This window comes from Anolis carolinensis, chromosome 6 (assembly GCF_035594765.1).
Source record: "Anolis carolinensis isolate JA03-04 chromosome 6, rAnoCar3.1.pri, whole genome shotgun sequence".
In the NCBI taxonomy this organism is placed as follows: Eukaryota; Metazoa; Chordata; class Lepidosauria; order Squamata; family Dactyloidae; genus Anolis; species Anolis carolinensis.
Genome location: NC_085846.1, coordinates 37,438,997 through 37,454,287, shown reverse-complemented (window position 1 = coordinate 37,454,287; position 15,291 = coordinate 37,438,997). Strand labels below are relative to the sequence as shown.

At 40.8% G+C, this 15,291-nt stretch overlaps 1 protein-coding gene across 5 annotated transcripts in view; it reads left to right on the top strand.

Annotated features, from left to right (window-relative positions):
- Positions 1-12,792, top strand: part of acbd4 (acyl-CoA binding domain containing 4) — a 37,551-nt gene extending 24,759 nt beyond the window's left edge. For all 5 annotated transcript variants that reach the window (XM_062983723.1, XM_062983722.1, XM_062983724.1 and 2 more), the window contains exons 8-10: positions 602-789; positions 8,542-8,595; positions 9,151-12,792. In XM_062983723.1, the coding sequence (XP_062839793.1) occupies positions 602-789; positions 8,542-8,595; positions 9,151-9,261 (353 nt within the window). In that variant the 3' untranslated portion in view covers positions 9,262-12,792. The remainder of the gene's footprint in view (positions 1-601; positions 790-8,541; positions 8,596-9,150) is intronic.
- Positions 12,793-15,291: the final 2,499 nt, after the last annotated feature.

Here is a 15,291-nt window from a genome sequence, read left to right as displayed (position 1 = left end):
GAATGTTCTTCTGATCTGCTCAGACTCTTGGCCTTGAGAGAGGTTAATTGGTAACCCATTTGAGAAAATAGCACTACCCCCATAGGCTATTCATACCTCTCCTTCCCCCATCCCCTTGTATCTCTGTTCCTTGCTTCATATAATCCAAGGGGGACATGACACCTGGCACAGAGTGCATCTACACTATATACCCATATTAGAATTGGAGTAGGACCGATGTCCAGGGGCCCTTTCACACTACACAATTTATAGCACTCTTTAGCTTTAGCTTCCATGCCTATATTGTGTGGAATACTTTGGTCTGTAGTATAGGGAAGCCCTAGAGCTCTCTAGCCAAGAACTATAAATATCCTTCTCTAAGTAAAGAATTTAGCAAAGGGTTCCTATGACAGAACCATGGCAATTAAAACATAATATAATTGGGTAATACGAAAGAGCTCTGGGCAGGTTTGAATCCTAGGATTTCTCATTTTTGAAATGAACAAGTATTTAGGATTTTATTTGAGCACAATTTCCTTTTAAATTCTCTGCCCTTTAGCGATATTAGTGGTGTCTTCCTGATACAGCCTATTTCGTTTCTCACTTCCATCTCCTGTTACAGACTTACAACGTGGCCCAGGTGAGGAGAGTCTCATCCAAAGCCCCGAAGCCATTGCGGGGTGCCCAGCGGGGGCCTTGGGCCAGCGGGAAGTGGATCGGCAAGTGTCAAACACCCTTCAAGCTTTGCAGAGGGACATGAAGGAAGTGATGGAGAGACTCAGTTCCCTGGAGTCCTGGGCAGCATTGCAGGTATGACGCGGATTTGGAGTGGAGGATGTTTTATTTCATACATTTTCAACCACTGTTCCAACTAGAAAACCTGTTGAGTCAAATTGTGAAAAGGAAACATACCACAAGCCCTTTATGATATGAGGTACCGGGGGTTCCTGTGTGACAGGCTCCGGTAAGAGCAGGTCTCCTGTAAAACAAGGTGCAAAAAATACGTCCCAAGCCTCATTTTTGCCTCTCTAAAATGGAAAATAGATTTCTGGCTGGCCACTTTCAGTTGAAGGTGATGGTTTGAGCCTTGGAAGAGGACACATAGGTCCTTCTACGCTGCCGTATAAAACCCAGATTATCTGCTTTGATTATATGGCAGTGTAGACTCATATAATCTAGTTCAAATGAGATAATGTGGATTATCTGCTTTGATAATCTGGATTACATAGCAGTGTAGAAGGGGCTTTAGGGCCCTTCCACACTGCCCCTTTTCCCCAGGATCTGATCCCAAATTTTCTGCTTTAAATAGGAAAGTATGAATCCCTACTGCCAGATAACCAGGGATAAACAGATAATCTGGAACCAGATCCTGGGATAAAGGGGCAGTGTGGAAGGGCCCCTAGTTCTCCCCTGAATTATGGAGATGTGGTCATAATATGGTGGTTTTTATTTAATTATTTTATTTAATTACTACATTACTGTTTAAAATGATGTTTTATTCTCTTTAAATTTTCTCATTGATGATGCTTGTTTTGTTCTGTATCTATCACAATCAATCACATTTTATTGATTAGCCCATCGGCCGTATCAAAACATTTAGCACATAGACATACATACAACATACAACCCGCGGTACAAAAGAAGCTAAAATAAACAAGCTGTTAAAAAGATCCCGTGCAGGATTCTGGCCAGCCTTTTTCTTTTTGGGGGGGGGGGGGTGGGGGCATAAAGCTATAATGAAGTTTATTTTGCAAAAAGAAAAAAAAAACAGAAAAAGAAAAACAAGAAACCCAGAATTAAAGTAAAATACATGATTGATGAAAGACAGAGGGGAGGTTTAGCTACGCCTGATTTAAAACTATACTTTGAGGTGGCAGCACTATTGTGGGCCACAGATTGGGCAAAACTTGAAAATATTAAAATTTTTGAATCTGAAGGGAATAGACCTGAGATTAGGGTGGCACTCTTATCTCTGGTATGAAAAAAAGATAGAAAATAATTTCGTTTTATAAGGTCCTCAATTCTTAAGATATGGGAGAAATATAAAAAAGTTATATGAAAAAACACCATTATGGATATCAACATTAGAGGCCTCCCAAAGAAGAATAGGGTGGGAAAATTGGCTCAAATATAAAGATCTATTAATAATAAAAAATGGGAATTGGGCACTAAAAACACAACAGGAAATGAATAAATTAGATAAAAATATTTCCTGGTTTCAATATTATCGCATAAGGAGGGGTAGATTTGGGCCCATCTTAGTGTTAAAGTCTCCTCCCAAAATGACAGAAGCATTTGAGTTCTGCATTATGAGATCACCAACATAGATTTCCAAATCGGATCACTGGGCTCTGATTTGTGGTTTCCTCTTCAGTGGGGGCATATATACATTACCAGCAGCGTGTGATGTTGGAATTGGATCAACATTGCTATTGCACTCTTTTTGGATGGAGGTAGGGCCTAGTGCAGACATGTAATGAGGTGGAAACCAGGATCCCTATTCCTCCTTTAACTCTCCCACATTTTGCCCCTGGCTAGGTCTTCCCCGTAGATGAATGGAATCCACTAAATGTCAGTTCATCCACTATCCCTGTTTCTTGGATTTGTAAAATGTGGTGACGAGTGAGAAAGTCTGCAAAACAGGAGTCTCTAATAGAAGCATGGCAACCAGCAACATTCCATGATAGAATCGAAAAGTTGTGTTTGGAACTTGATTTGTCATGCCTCGAAAGGAGCATGGACTTTGACTTCAATTACTCTTCGCCTCCCCATCAGACACCTGTCTCTATATGAGGATGAAGGGGGTTGTGCTTCCAATATGGGTCCTTGGGGAATAGGAGCCCCCAGAGCGGCAGTTTGTGAGTTTGTGATAGGAATGTGTCCCATTCCTTTTGTAGAGGTTGCAGTGCCACTCTTGTCAAGTGAGAAGCGAGGTGGGGAGGACTGTTTTCTCTGTGAAATGAACCCTTTCTGCATTGCGGAAGACTCAGTCTGGGTTATTGTATTGCTTTGATGTGACTTGTATTGATCCTTAGAGTCTGAGATTTTGAGGATCTCCGCAAGGGCAATATCATCGCTGTCGAAGTTACTCGTGTTAGGGTTGCCTGTTGTTTTTCTGCAGCTATTTTCCATGAGTGAGGGGCTCAACAGGGCAGCCCTAGGATTCTCCTGTTGGGTCTCCATTTCGTCATCTACTGTAAATGATTGAGTGATCATATTTTGGAACTGGTCTATTTCGTTTTCCATTTTGTTGAGTTCTGTTTGAGTATTGGAATTAGGTGTCTTGTTTGAGTTAATTGAGTTGTTGACTTGTAATTGGTGTTGTCGAAATGGAGGGTCATACACTCTACCAGATATAAGTTCTCGAATCCATGGGTCACGGAAAACTCTAGTAATAGCAATAGAGTGTCTGTTCCAAAGAAAGTCCTTCAGGTGTAAGAGGCGGCTGGGGATTGTGGAATTACCAAAGATGAGAAGAACCCGTTTTGCATTAGGGCAGCTTGGTAAAAAATGATGGTCTTGGAGGTCCATCGCTCCATGCTGGAGCTGTAATAAATGGGACAGAGACATTTTTATGGACTTTTTGTTTCTCCATCTGCTGTGGTCCCGGTGTTGAAATTGAAGCAGAATCTGGTTCTTTTGGAGGACCCACCTACCTCTTCTCTCACTGGATCACGGTGATTAACAGCTGCTGCTAAAGAGGGGTCAGCGTGTCTCAGCAAGCTTTTGTTAACCCCTTGTTTGCCCTGAGAGGGAGGCTGCCAAAGGGATTCTTGTAGATTTTTCACTTGTTCAGCAATCTCATTTAGTCTTTGTAAAATGAGAATCATAGATTCTGCTGAAAGCAAGCATATCTCTTTGCAGGATTGATTAATATGTTTGTGGGAGGTGCCCGGAGCATGTCCAGAGAGTTCCAAAATTCTATCCCCACTACTTCTCTGCACAGGCGAGAATCCTGGGCTAGATCCTTGAGAGTTCAAAGGGGACAAGGCGGTGACCAGGCTTGTGTTTGCTGAGTTTATAGTGTCTAATTTAGGGCCCAAAAGTGAAGATCTGTTACTCACTGTTTCCGTTGCCGTCTCCCTGGCTGGTAGGTAGTAGTCAATTCTCATTTGTTTTGCTGTTTGGAAAGATTTATGAACCCCTGTAATATTGCTGGGGCTAGCTCGGTTTCTTTTCCTGCCCTTGGATGGCATTTTGGCTTGGGAGTTGTTGATAATGCCAGGTTTTTTCCTTGTTCTGTATCTATTTTATCCTGTTTTATCATGGTTATCTGGGCTTGACCCCATGTTAGCCGCCTTGAGATGGAGCAGGGAGATGGAGGCAGGGTATAAAAATAAAGTTATTATTATTATTATTATTGCTATTATTATTATTATTATTGACACAAAGACATAGTATGTTCTTCCTTGTGTCCTAACAACAACAACCATTGTTATTTATTACCCGCTTCTTGAAGCAGAGTACTTATGAACCCAAGATCTTCAGAAGTAAGAATGCCCATGAGTGTAAGAAATAACTCTTCATTCTTGCTTCCCAAGAGAGCCATCTCACTTCTTATCATTATTCATGACACCCATCTTGCTTGAAAAGAAGCAAACCCCACAGCAGTACGTCTTACAGAGTTGCAGTAGGCAAGTTCCATCAATGGCTGCTTTGTACTCACAGGATTCTTCCTCAGTTATGGAACATTTATTTCTAATGGGACTTCCAAAATATGAAAACCATAACGAGAAAACCAATGTTCTTCACTTCATAAAAAAAAAAACACTTTCACTTCATAAAAAGTAGAACTGTGAATCCTGGCTTTCCAATCTGGTCTGAAGGGTGAAGAGGATTATTGGAACAAGAGATTCCCCTCTAAGGAAGGCCACATTCGGTTTCAGGGAACCTCTTAAATATCACATTCCAGCAATGTGTGTGATGAAGGGCAAAAGAATGGAACCAACAATATTTATTTATCTATTTATTTGCAGTATTTATATCCCGTCCTTCTCACCCCGAAGAGGACTCAGGGTGGATCATAATGCACATATACAGGGCAAACATTCAGTGCAATTTATAGACATACAACAATACAGTTAGATAGAGGTAATTCAACATTCTTCCAACTTCAGCTTCAGGAGGTTATGCTCAATTCTGGCCACAGGGGGCGGTGTTGCTTCATCCACTATGACGGCGAGTCCTTTTTGATCATAGTATTTCCTCCTTGCTCTTCAATCGCCGGCAGTTTTTTATGGTGTCATAAATTAAATTAACTTCCTCGCTTAAGCAGTCTCTAATTTATCTACTCACAGCTGCAGCTGTTTTCGAACTGCTTAGGTGGACAGTAAGCTAGGCTATTAAACAGTCGGGTGCTCAATCCAACTTGGGCTTTGAACTTGCCACCTTCCGGTCAGCAGTGATCTATTGCTGCTGGCGATTAACCGGCCTTAATTGGCACTAGTGCCTGGCCCTAAACTAGGGCCCTTCCACACAGCCATATAACCCAGAATATCAAGGCAGAAAATCCCACAATATCTGTTTTGAACTGGGTTATGAGTCCACGCTGCTATATATTCCAGTTCAAAGAAGAAAATGTGGGATTTGGTAAGCTGTGTGGAAGGGGCCCTAGTTTAAAGACAGCAACTTAACTTTAGAAAAACACTGCAATCTCTTCGAATGTGGGGAGGGCAGTACAAAAGTTTGGTAGCCACCAAATGATGATATTATAGGAGAGCAGAACATCACAGTATGGAGGAGCCCACCAGGCTAGTTTGGACCCTAAATCCCCCAGGATACCGCTTTTTTATGCATGCTCCTTGAACCTGTCCATTACCTCTAGTTTTCTTTTGTAATCATTAATGACTTTACCAGACATTGGGACACACAGACATATGCTTCTGCTTCAATACAGCTGAGATGTGAATGGTACTTCTTACTTAGTTACTTACTTAGGTGATCCCTCATTGTCCGAGTATGATGGCCTTCCAAATTACATCCCTCTTTCGCCCTCCATTCGTGCCTCTTCAGATTCCACACCACTGCTGGTCACAGCTGACCTCCAGCTAGAGTGTTCAAGGGCCAGGGCTTGCCAGATCTCAGTGTCTATGTCACAGTTTTTAAGGTTGGCTTTAAGCCCATCTTTAAATCTCTTTTCCTGTCCACCAACATCCACTTTTCGTTCTGGAGTTGGGAGTATAATAACTGCTTTGAAAGATGGTGATTGGGCATTTGGACAATGTGGCCAGTCCAGCAGAGTTGATGGCATAGGAGCATCGCTTCAGTGCTGGTGGTCTTTGCTTCTTCCAGTACGCTGACATTTATCCGCCAGTCTTCCTAAAGGATGTGCAGGACTTTTCGGAGGCAATGTTGATGGACTCGTTCCAGGAGTTGAGTATGATGTTGTACAGTCCACGTTTCACAGGCGTATAACAGGGTTGGGAGGACAATCTATATCTATATATCTATATATATACTAGCTGTGCCCGGCCACACGTTGCTGTGGCAAAGTGGTGGTGGTATTGTTTAAAAATTGTTGTGTAACTTTTATTTGACGTTATTTGCAATTTTTTATTAATTTTATTGTAAGTTATATTTTTATTTATTATATTTTATTATTTTCTTGTATTATTTTTAGTTATTTTCTGTTATTATAGTATTTTATTGTATTAATTTTTAGTGTTTTTAATTATTTTTTATTGGGTTGCCAGGAGACCAAGTTGAAGGAGCTTAGCCTTCTAACTGGCAGCAATTGGATAAAAACAATTATTCCTCTCTCTCTAATTAGGACTTTATTTTTCTTTTCTTTTTGTTGTATCAACCTAGAGGCGTGGATGATGGGTTGTGTTGTCAAATTTCGAGGTTGGGGGGCCTGTAGTTTTGTTGTTTTGTGGGTCGCCGTGATGCCATCACTCTTTTATATATATAGATATATATATAAAATGTAATGTACGTTTGTAGGACTGTGTAAACAACAAAACCACTGAAGCAAATCACACCACATTTGGCAACAAACAACATAGTCATCCAATCTATGTCTTTCAAACAAACAAAAAAACCTAGAAAAATAAAGTCTAAATTAGATGCCGAGGAAGACCGTTTTCAACCCTGGCTGCCGGTCAGAAGAGTAGGCCTTGTCCCCTTTAGGCCCCGCCCACTTCCTCTCCTAGCAACCCCCTCGGCCACAATAGCGCCGAGGGACAGCGAGGGTTCCATTAGGCCTCTTCCACACTGCCTAGAAAATACAGATGATCTTATTTGAACTGGATTATATGGCAGTGTAGACTCAAGGCCCTTCCACACAGCTATATAAGCCAGAATGCCAAGGCAGATAATCCACAGTATCTGCTTTGAACTGGATTATCTTGAGCCCACACTGCCATATAATCCAGTTCAGTGTGGATTTTATACAGTTGTGTAGAAGGGGCCTCATATAATCCAGTTCTAAGCAAATGATATAAGATTGAAAATATAATATATAATAATTACTGTGGTATAATAATACAGAACAATATAATCTCTAAAATCAGGACAGTAAATAAAGAACAACACTCTGAAAACAGGGGAATTCCAGACAGGAAACAATCAGGGCCAGCTAACACCTCCCAACAAAGGATTCCCATTTAGGACGAAGCCACAGCAACGCGTGGTTGGGCACAGCTAGTAACATTTTAAACAAGCACCTTGGTATCCCTATGGATATCCCGATCCTCAAATGCTCTCTGCTTCATTCGGAAGAATGCTGCACTCACAGAGCTCAGGCGGTGTTGTATTTCAGTGTCGATGTTGACTTTTGTGAAGAGGTGGCTGCCAAGGTAGCAGAAATGGTTAACATTTTCTAATTTTACACTATTACGCTGTATTTCTGGCATTGCAGAGGGATTAGCTGGTGACTGCTGGAAGAGCACTTTGGTTTTCTTGATGTTCAATGAGAGACCGAGTTTCTTGTCTGTTTCTGTAGAGGTGTTTAGAGTGGCTTGTAGATCTTCTTCTGAATGCGCACAGACTACGTTATCATCGGCATATTGGAGTTCTATAACAGATGTTATTGTGATCTTGGTTTTGGCTTTCAATCCGCTGAGGTTAAATAGCTTGCCATCTGTCCGATAAATGATTTCCACTTCGGTGGGAAGCTTCCCATCAACAAAATGAAGTACCATAGCGATGAAGATGAAGAATAAGGTTGGGGCTATAACACATCCCTGTTTGACACCTGATTCCACCTTAAATGGGTAAATGAGTAAATCGTGAGCAGTACGGAGATGTTTTACACAAAACTACAAAATAGGTAGATAAGTGGAAATTTTAAAAAACAAGGTCAGGAAGAAAATGCTTAACATGGATCATGGTGTAAAGTAGGTACACAGATACATTTGATGCAAAACAGCCAAGTATCAAGTTTTTAAATTTTAAAAAGGGTGTGTGGCTGTATTAAAGATATTTTTAAAATTTTAAGTGTTTAAATACCCCGTTGTCTTGCTTCTTCCCTGCCTGTCTCTCCTTCTCTTCCCCCTTTGTGCATTTAAATGATAAAGCCTTTTATCAGGTAGAGATTTTGATGACGATTTTTCTATTTTTCAGGGCCGTACACCAATGGTGAATCCTTGCTTGCCAACTGCAACACATGATGGAAAGGTATGGTATTTTACTGTTGCTGGTGCTCCAAATGCAAGCTAAACCTTTAAGAACATCGATATAACCAGGCAAATATGAGTATGGAATTGGTTACAAAGAACAAAATGGCATTTTTCAGTAAGAGCAGACTTGGAAACCAGAGGCCTTGGTGTCTCGGAGGCTCAAAATTTATTCTTTAAAGTTCTTTGTTAGGAATAGGGCTTCTGGGTAAAAGTCTTAATTGTATAATGGCGTTGAATACTTGCCGTATGTGTGTTTTATAATCCGCCCTGAGTCCCCTTGAGGAGATAAAAACAGAATAGAAATAAAGTATATTATTATTATTATTAATCCAGTTTAAAGCAGGTAATCTGAATTTTATATGGCAGTGTAAAAGGGACCCTAGAAATTTTGGTTATATCAGTCCCAGACTTGGGCAAGGTAAGCCAGTCAGAGAAACCAAATTTTCTTATTGTGGAGCTGCTGAGAGTACATAGGATGTAGTAGCCCATTCCTGTGGCTTTTTTCTTTAATTCAGTCCTGATGTGTATTGCACCACCTTCTCTTGTCTTACAGGACCTACCAAGATGGCCTATTCACCTGTCTCCTCCTACCTGGTGTTTCTTGCTGGCTTGGCCTTTTGTTGTCCAGTGGCTTCTTTGGTATTTTCAGAGACAGAAGAGGTGAATGTCTACCTATCTGTGACTAGCATTTAGAACAACAAGAGCTTGGAAACAGCTTAAAAATTGTGAAGATTTCAAACTCTGGACATTGAATGTCTGCCAGCATTTCTACTACAAGGAATTTGATCTTTTTTTAACCACAGCACCACAGTCCTGTCATGAGGAGGGAAGATATAAATAAAGGGGATGAGGAAAGTGACTACAAAAAGAAACCTGAAGTACTTGTTCAGACAACAGAAGGAAGGCTAGAAATGGGAACAGAGACTTCAAGTGGCCGACAATTCTTTCAACATGAAGCCACCAGTTGTGTGCATCGCATACTGCAGCCTTATATAACAAATGCAGATAATTTGGACTACATCTCCCATATTCTCTTCCCTTTGCTTTGCCGACTGGGGTTTTTGTCAGCTGAAGACCAAAACTTCTAGGGAGTCCAATGCTTCCTGCTTCCAATGTAGCACTTATAATGATAAATAAGGTTAGGGTTGATTTTTGTTCCTGGATTATAAATGTCATTTCCTAATTGGTTCTATCATAAACATGGAATATGTTGCAATCTGCACATTGAAAGGTTAAAATGGCATATTTTCATCAAGGAAAATTACGAAGTGCCTAAACTGAAGGAAACAATAGTATTATCCTCGGCCACAAAAGAGAAGTTTCAGGAGTATAACAACTATTTCAAAATACGTACCGCACAGTTAAGCAGGAAATAACATTTTCAAGCCAGGAACAGAACTTTTTTTCAAATGTTGTTACATAGTGTAATTCGTGACTCCTGAATTGCGGTTTGAAGGTGATCGACTGCTGCAAATCTTTTACCTCTCAAGCAGACATTGCACTTTGGATTGTATTAGTCTCAGTAAGTAAATCACACCAGCCACACAAAATGATGTGATGCAGATGAAGAAAGTGTGTCTGCTTTTTTTTATTTTTCCTGATGTCTGCTTGTTTCAATAGGCCAACTATTAATCACGCCTGTGAAATTGCTGCCAGTTTTCATGCCCTATATGCCACTTGGCCTGCGTCCCTTTCTCAGGTGTGAGTGGGGGGGAAAAGAAACCCTGATCATTCTCAAGCCGGGCATGTTTAGCCTAGAGAAAAGATAATTAAGACGTGATGTGATAACCATCTTCACATATTTGAAAGGCTGTCACATAAGTCGATGGGCAAATTGTTGTGCTGTTGTTCTGTTGATTAGGGCTCAAAGAAAAGAACTAGAAGACAGTGTTTTGTTTTTTTAATACCCATTAGGAAGGAAAAATCATTTGGCAGTGGAATAGCCAGAAAAGGTGCAGATAATATTTAAGCACTGCCTTTCAAATCATACTGTGGCCATTTCCAGCATTGTAAAGCCTTTGAGGTCCGCATCAACCTAATGGTTTTATTGCATAGGGGTATAATATTTGTGGCTGTTGTGTTCCAGCAGAGAACCTTTCAAGTATTTATGACCAGGATCGTAGATACCTGGAGGCAGTTGTGCAATGAGCGCCATGGCCTTGAGCTTCCCCAGCACACAATAGGCAGTTAACTCTGCACCCACTCAGTCAAAAGTGAGGGCAAGGACTGAAGAAAATGATTGGCTTCCCCAAGGACTGCTCTTAGAAAACCCCTGAGAAAGTGCAAGTGCTTCTGAAGTTATTTGCATAATATATCTATCTCTACACATAATAAAAATGAAAAATGTGTATGTGTGTATGTGGCGGAGGTATCCACTTACACAGACAGCCTCCTTCCTCCACAAAGAGCTATAGTTCCCACTGAACAGGAGACACCAATGGCCCTCCCTCCACTGACATGCAGGTTATTGTGAGCGCCATGAACATGTAACCCAAAACCTGCCAGTGTCCTCCACAAACACCATTCAGCCTCCCACCTAAGTGAAGGTTTTCATGTGGGGACAATTTCATCCTAGATGTTGTGTTTTTCCTCCAGAATGGACATCCCAGAGTTCCTTAATTTGTATGATCCCGTCCACTGCCTCTCCCTTAACCCTTTCCTACCCTTTGCTATGGCACACAGTTAACAGAGGAATTGATCAGCAACTGAACAAGAGGTTTTGGGAGAATTCACCATGATTTACAGTTGTACTTGACCTACATCCAACCCAACCAACGATGGATCTGGACCAAACTTGCCATGGATGATGAGACTTCCAGTATCTTTACTGATACTGTGAACCCCACCGACAATGGACTGGGACCAAACTTGGCACAGAGAAGCCCCATGACCAACTGAACATACTGCAGGGGTTAGTGGGATGGACCTTGATTTTGGGAGTTGCAGTTCACCTGCATCCAGAAAGCACTGAATCCAGTTGATGTCAGATTTGGACGAAACTTGGCACACAAACCCAACATGGCCAACTGTGCATACAGGCCTGGTTTGGGGGTGATGGACCTCAGATCTAGGAGTTGTAGTTCACCATTATCCAGAGAGCCCTGAATCCAGCCAACGACAGAACTGAACCAAATTTACCACACAGACCCAACATAGCCAACTGCAAATATTGTCAGGATTTGGGGGTGATTGCCTTGGGGATCTGGGAGCTGTAGTTCTCTCTTATCCAGAGAGCACTGAACCCAGCTAATGACAGATCTGGACCAAACTTCAATGATATTACCTAACATCCCAAAACATTCAATGCCTTTGTCTAATAACCCGGGCACTGTCGGGTCCCCAAGCTAGTAATATAATAAAATTTTATGTCTACACCACCACTATCTCCCAAAATGGATTCTTACAAAGCACTTGTAATGGAACAATGGATATGGTGCAATAAATACAGATAATGTTGCACCCCAGCCGGCGGTCCACCTTACTTGCAACACACACCACAAAAGCAGGCTTGGTATAAACAGTTTATTAGCAAAAGAATAGCAAAGTAAAAGAAAAATGTATAAAAGCAAAAAATAATCATGAGTCCAAAAGCCAGCCCTTAAATCCCTAAAAGTCTCCAAAGGAGCCTCCACTACACTCTGGGCAGAGAGTTCCACTGGTGAACAGCCCTCACAGTTAGGAAGTTCTTCCTAGGGTTCAGGTGGAATCTCCTTTCCTGTAGTTTGAAGTAACTGTTCCGTGCCCTAGTCTCCAGGACAGCAGAAAACAAGCTTGCTTCTTCCTCCCCATGACTTCCCCTCACATATTTAAGAAGGACTTTCTGTCAATCCCTTTCCCCCAATAAACCACCCATTCATAGAGTCAGAAGGTGCCTTGTAGACCACGTAGCTCTCTACTGTAATTCAGTGCAAGAAATCTAGAGCTAGATTATCTCCAATTATAATTATCCAACTTCTACTTGTAGACTTCCATAGTGAAGGGACCCTCCATTCCACATGTACGTTCCACAAACCAATTACTCCTATAATCACTAAGTGATGGTATGGTTGATTAAGCCTTGCTTTTTTAATTGTTAAAGTTCTGAAGGTGTTGCATTTGATCATGTAGTTTTCTCTGATGTTGCTGCTTGAACATGATTACATTATGGAAAGGTGGCTTCCAAATAAATAGGTGACGATGACTATGATGAAAGTTCTATCATACTCTGCCTTCTTATAATTTACGCCTATTCTGTATTCTGGGGAGGGGAGAACAAGCATTTGCCTTTGCCCAAATGTATGGCAATCCAATTGGGGTCTCTCAGACAGGACAAACAGTAGAAGGTGACTTTGGCAAATAGGCGAAAGTCACACTTAATGTTGTGAGCGACCCTAAAAATCATTACTATTGATGGTTTAAAAAAAGATACATTTGGAACCTACCATAGATAGTGAAGGGTCCTTAACGGTGAAGACCTCAGGGTTATTTTGCTTTCAATCCATTTTAAAAAAAAAAATCATTATAATCCATCGATTTAGTACTATCTGCAGACATTAGGTGACGAATCATTTAAATGTTTTTATATAGTCATCAGCTGTTGATCCCTGGAGGACTTCCAGGAAATAAATAAACTGTTGTAACCAGTGGCCACAAACATGACAGCCCCTTCTACACTGCCATATAGAATCCAGATTATTTGCTTTGAACTTGATTATGGCAGTGTAGACTCCAGTTCAATGAAGATAATGTGGATTATCTGTTTTGATAATCTGGATTATATGGCAGTGTAGAAGGGGGCTATGTAATGTTTTCCAGAACTGTGATGAAATCCTGACTGAAAGCCAACTGATAGTCCAATTTTGCATTAGCCTCACTCATGCAGTAAAATGAAGGGAAAAAACATACTGTATATCCAAAGGAAAGCATGGAAGCCCAAACAGTGTGCTTAATTTCAAACCTATGTCTTTCATACTCATCATGTGGCTCATGCTCACTCTTTTCATAACTATAAGCTTTATAAAGTTAACCCCTAAAAGAGATAGCATTCATAGAGGCGCAATGTAATGGTTATTTATATGACTAGCTAGGATTTTTATGTTTTTGATTATAAGCTTTTATTGGGGCCAGATTGAGCCTTGTAAATTTACAGGTATCCCTTGGACCCTAATGGATTTTCTTACTGACTACAGAGATACAGGTATGCTGGTATGGCAATGAGTCTTTTTTATTTATTAGTAACATTTATTGGAATTTACAGCTATCACACTTTTCATTGCAAGCTACTTTCTGTATCAGGAAATACAGAAATACAGAATTCCTTCGAGAAAGAAACAGCTTCAAGAAGTTACTTTTTTGGACTGTACTGCTCTTTGGATGTAACACAATTTTTGTTCCTGAGTTATAAATGTCATTTCCTAATCACTTCTATTATAAAAATATGTAAAAAGCTTATTAAACTTCAAAAACTATGTTTTTGCAGGACATCCTGCAGCACATTTTGCTATAGTTTTTCAATGAATATTTCATCGAGTCTCAACCAATTCAACATAGTTTGTGGCAGCCACAAAAGCAACGTTTTTGGATTATAACAACTATTTTCAAAGTAAGTACTGCACAATTAAACAGGAAATAGTACTCTCAAACCAGGACCAGAAAGGTTTTCAAATTTTGTTACATATTGTTATTAATGACCATGCTGGCTGGGTGATTCGGGAGATTGTAGTCCAAAACAGTAAGCAATACTTTGATCTCAGGTGTACTTTTGCCCTTTATTTTAAGCTCTTGCACCATTGTATTGCCACGTTGAATAAGTATTCAATTTATAAGGGATGTTTTTTTTTTATTCCACAGAATACTGGAATAATGCAAATCAACGGCTTGGAAACAACATCCCATCAATTTCACCAGTATGCCCAATGCAAGGGATGGTGGAGGTTGTAGCCCAGCCAATATCTGCAACAGAGATGGGGAATCTTTGCCGCAGAATATGTTTGAAGTACAGCTCCTACTATCTCTTACCATTGACTGGGGCTGATGGGAACTGCAGTCCAAAGTAACCTGAATGGTTTGCCACTCTCCATTGTAGAAGATGACCAGGTCAGGCATTCCCCAAGGGCCAAAACCGGATACAAAAGGTCATGATAACTTTCACCAGGTTATAGTCATCACAATATGTACTTTGAAGCAGAGGTTCAAGGCCTGATTTCTAGCCAGTAGCTCAGAGATCAGATCCTGGGACATAGGACAGTGTAGACCCAGCCTTGGTCCTTCCAAAATGTAAATGTTTAGAGAAATAGTAATATACTTTTTTTAAAAAAACCCTCTATACATGCACAAGTCATCTCCCCAAGAACCCCGGCCAGCAGACCCCCCTCCCCCTCTGATATCACGATGCCTCCCCCTCCCCAGCCTCCCTCTGATGTCACAATGTCTCCGATGTCACAATGAAGAGGCTGAGACTCCTGCTGCCTCTCAGCCTCTTCCGGGCTTCCTCTTGCCTCATTCTGCCCTCATCCACTGCTCATCGCTGCCCTGCCCTGCCTGCCCTTAGCCTCTGTCCTTGCCTCCTATTGTGCTTCCTGGTATTTGTGTTCAGTTTTTGTTTATTGGTTTGCTTTTTCTTGTTGCTGTTTTGTTTTGGTAGTATTATTTGTTATTTGTTTTTATAATTGGTTTGTTTGTATCTGTTTAGACTGTTAATTGTTTTTGTTATTGA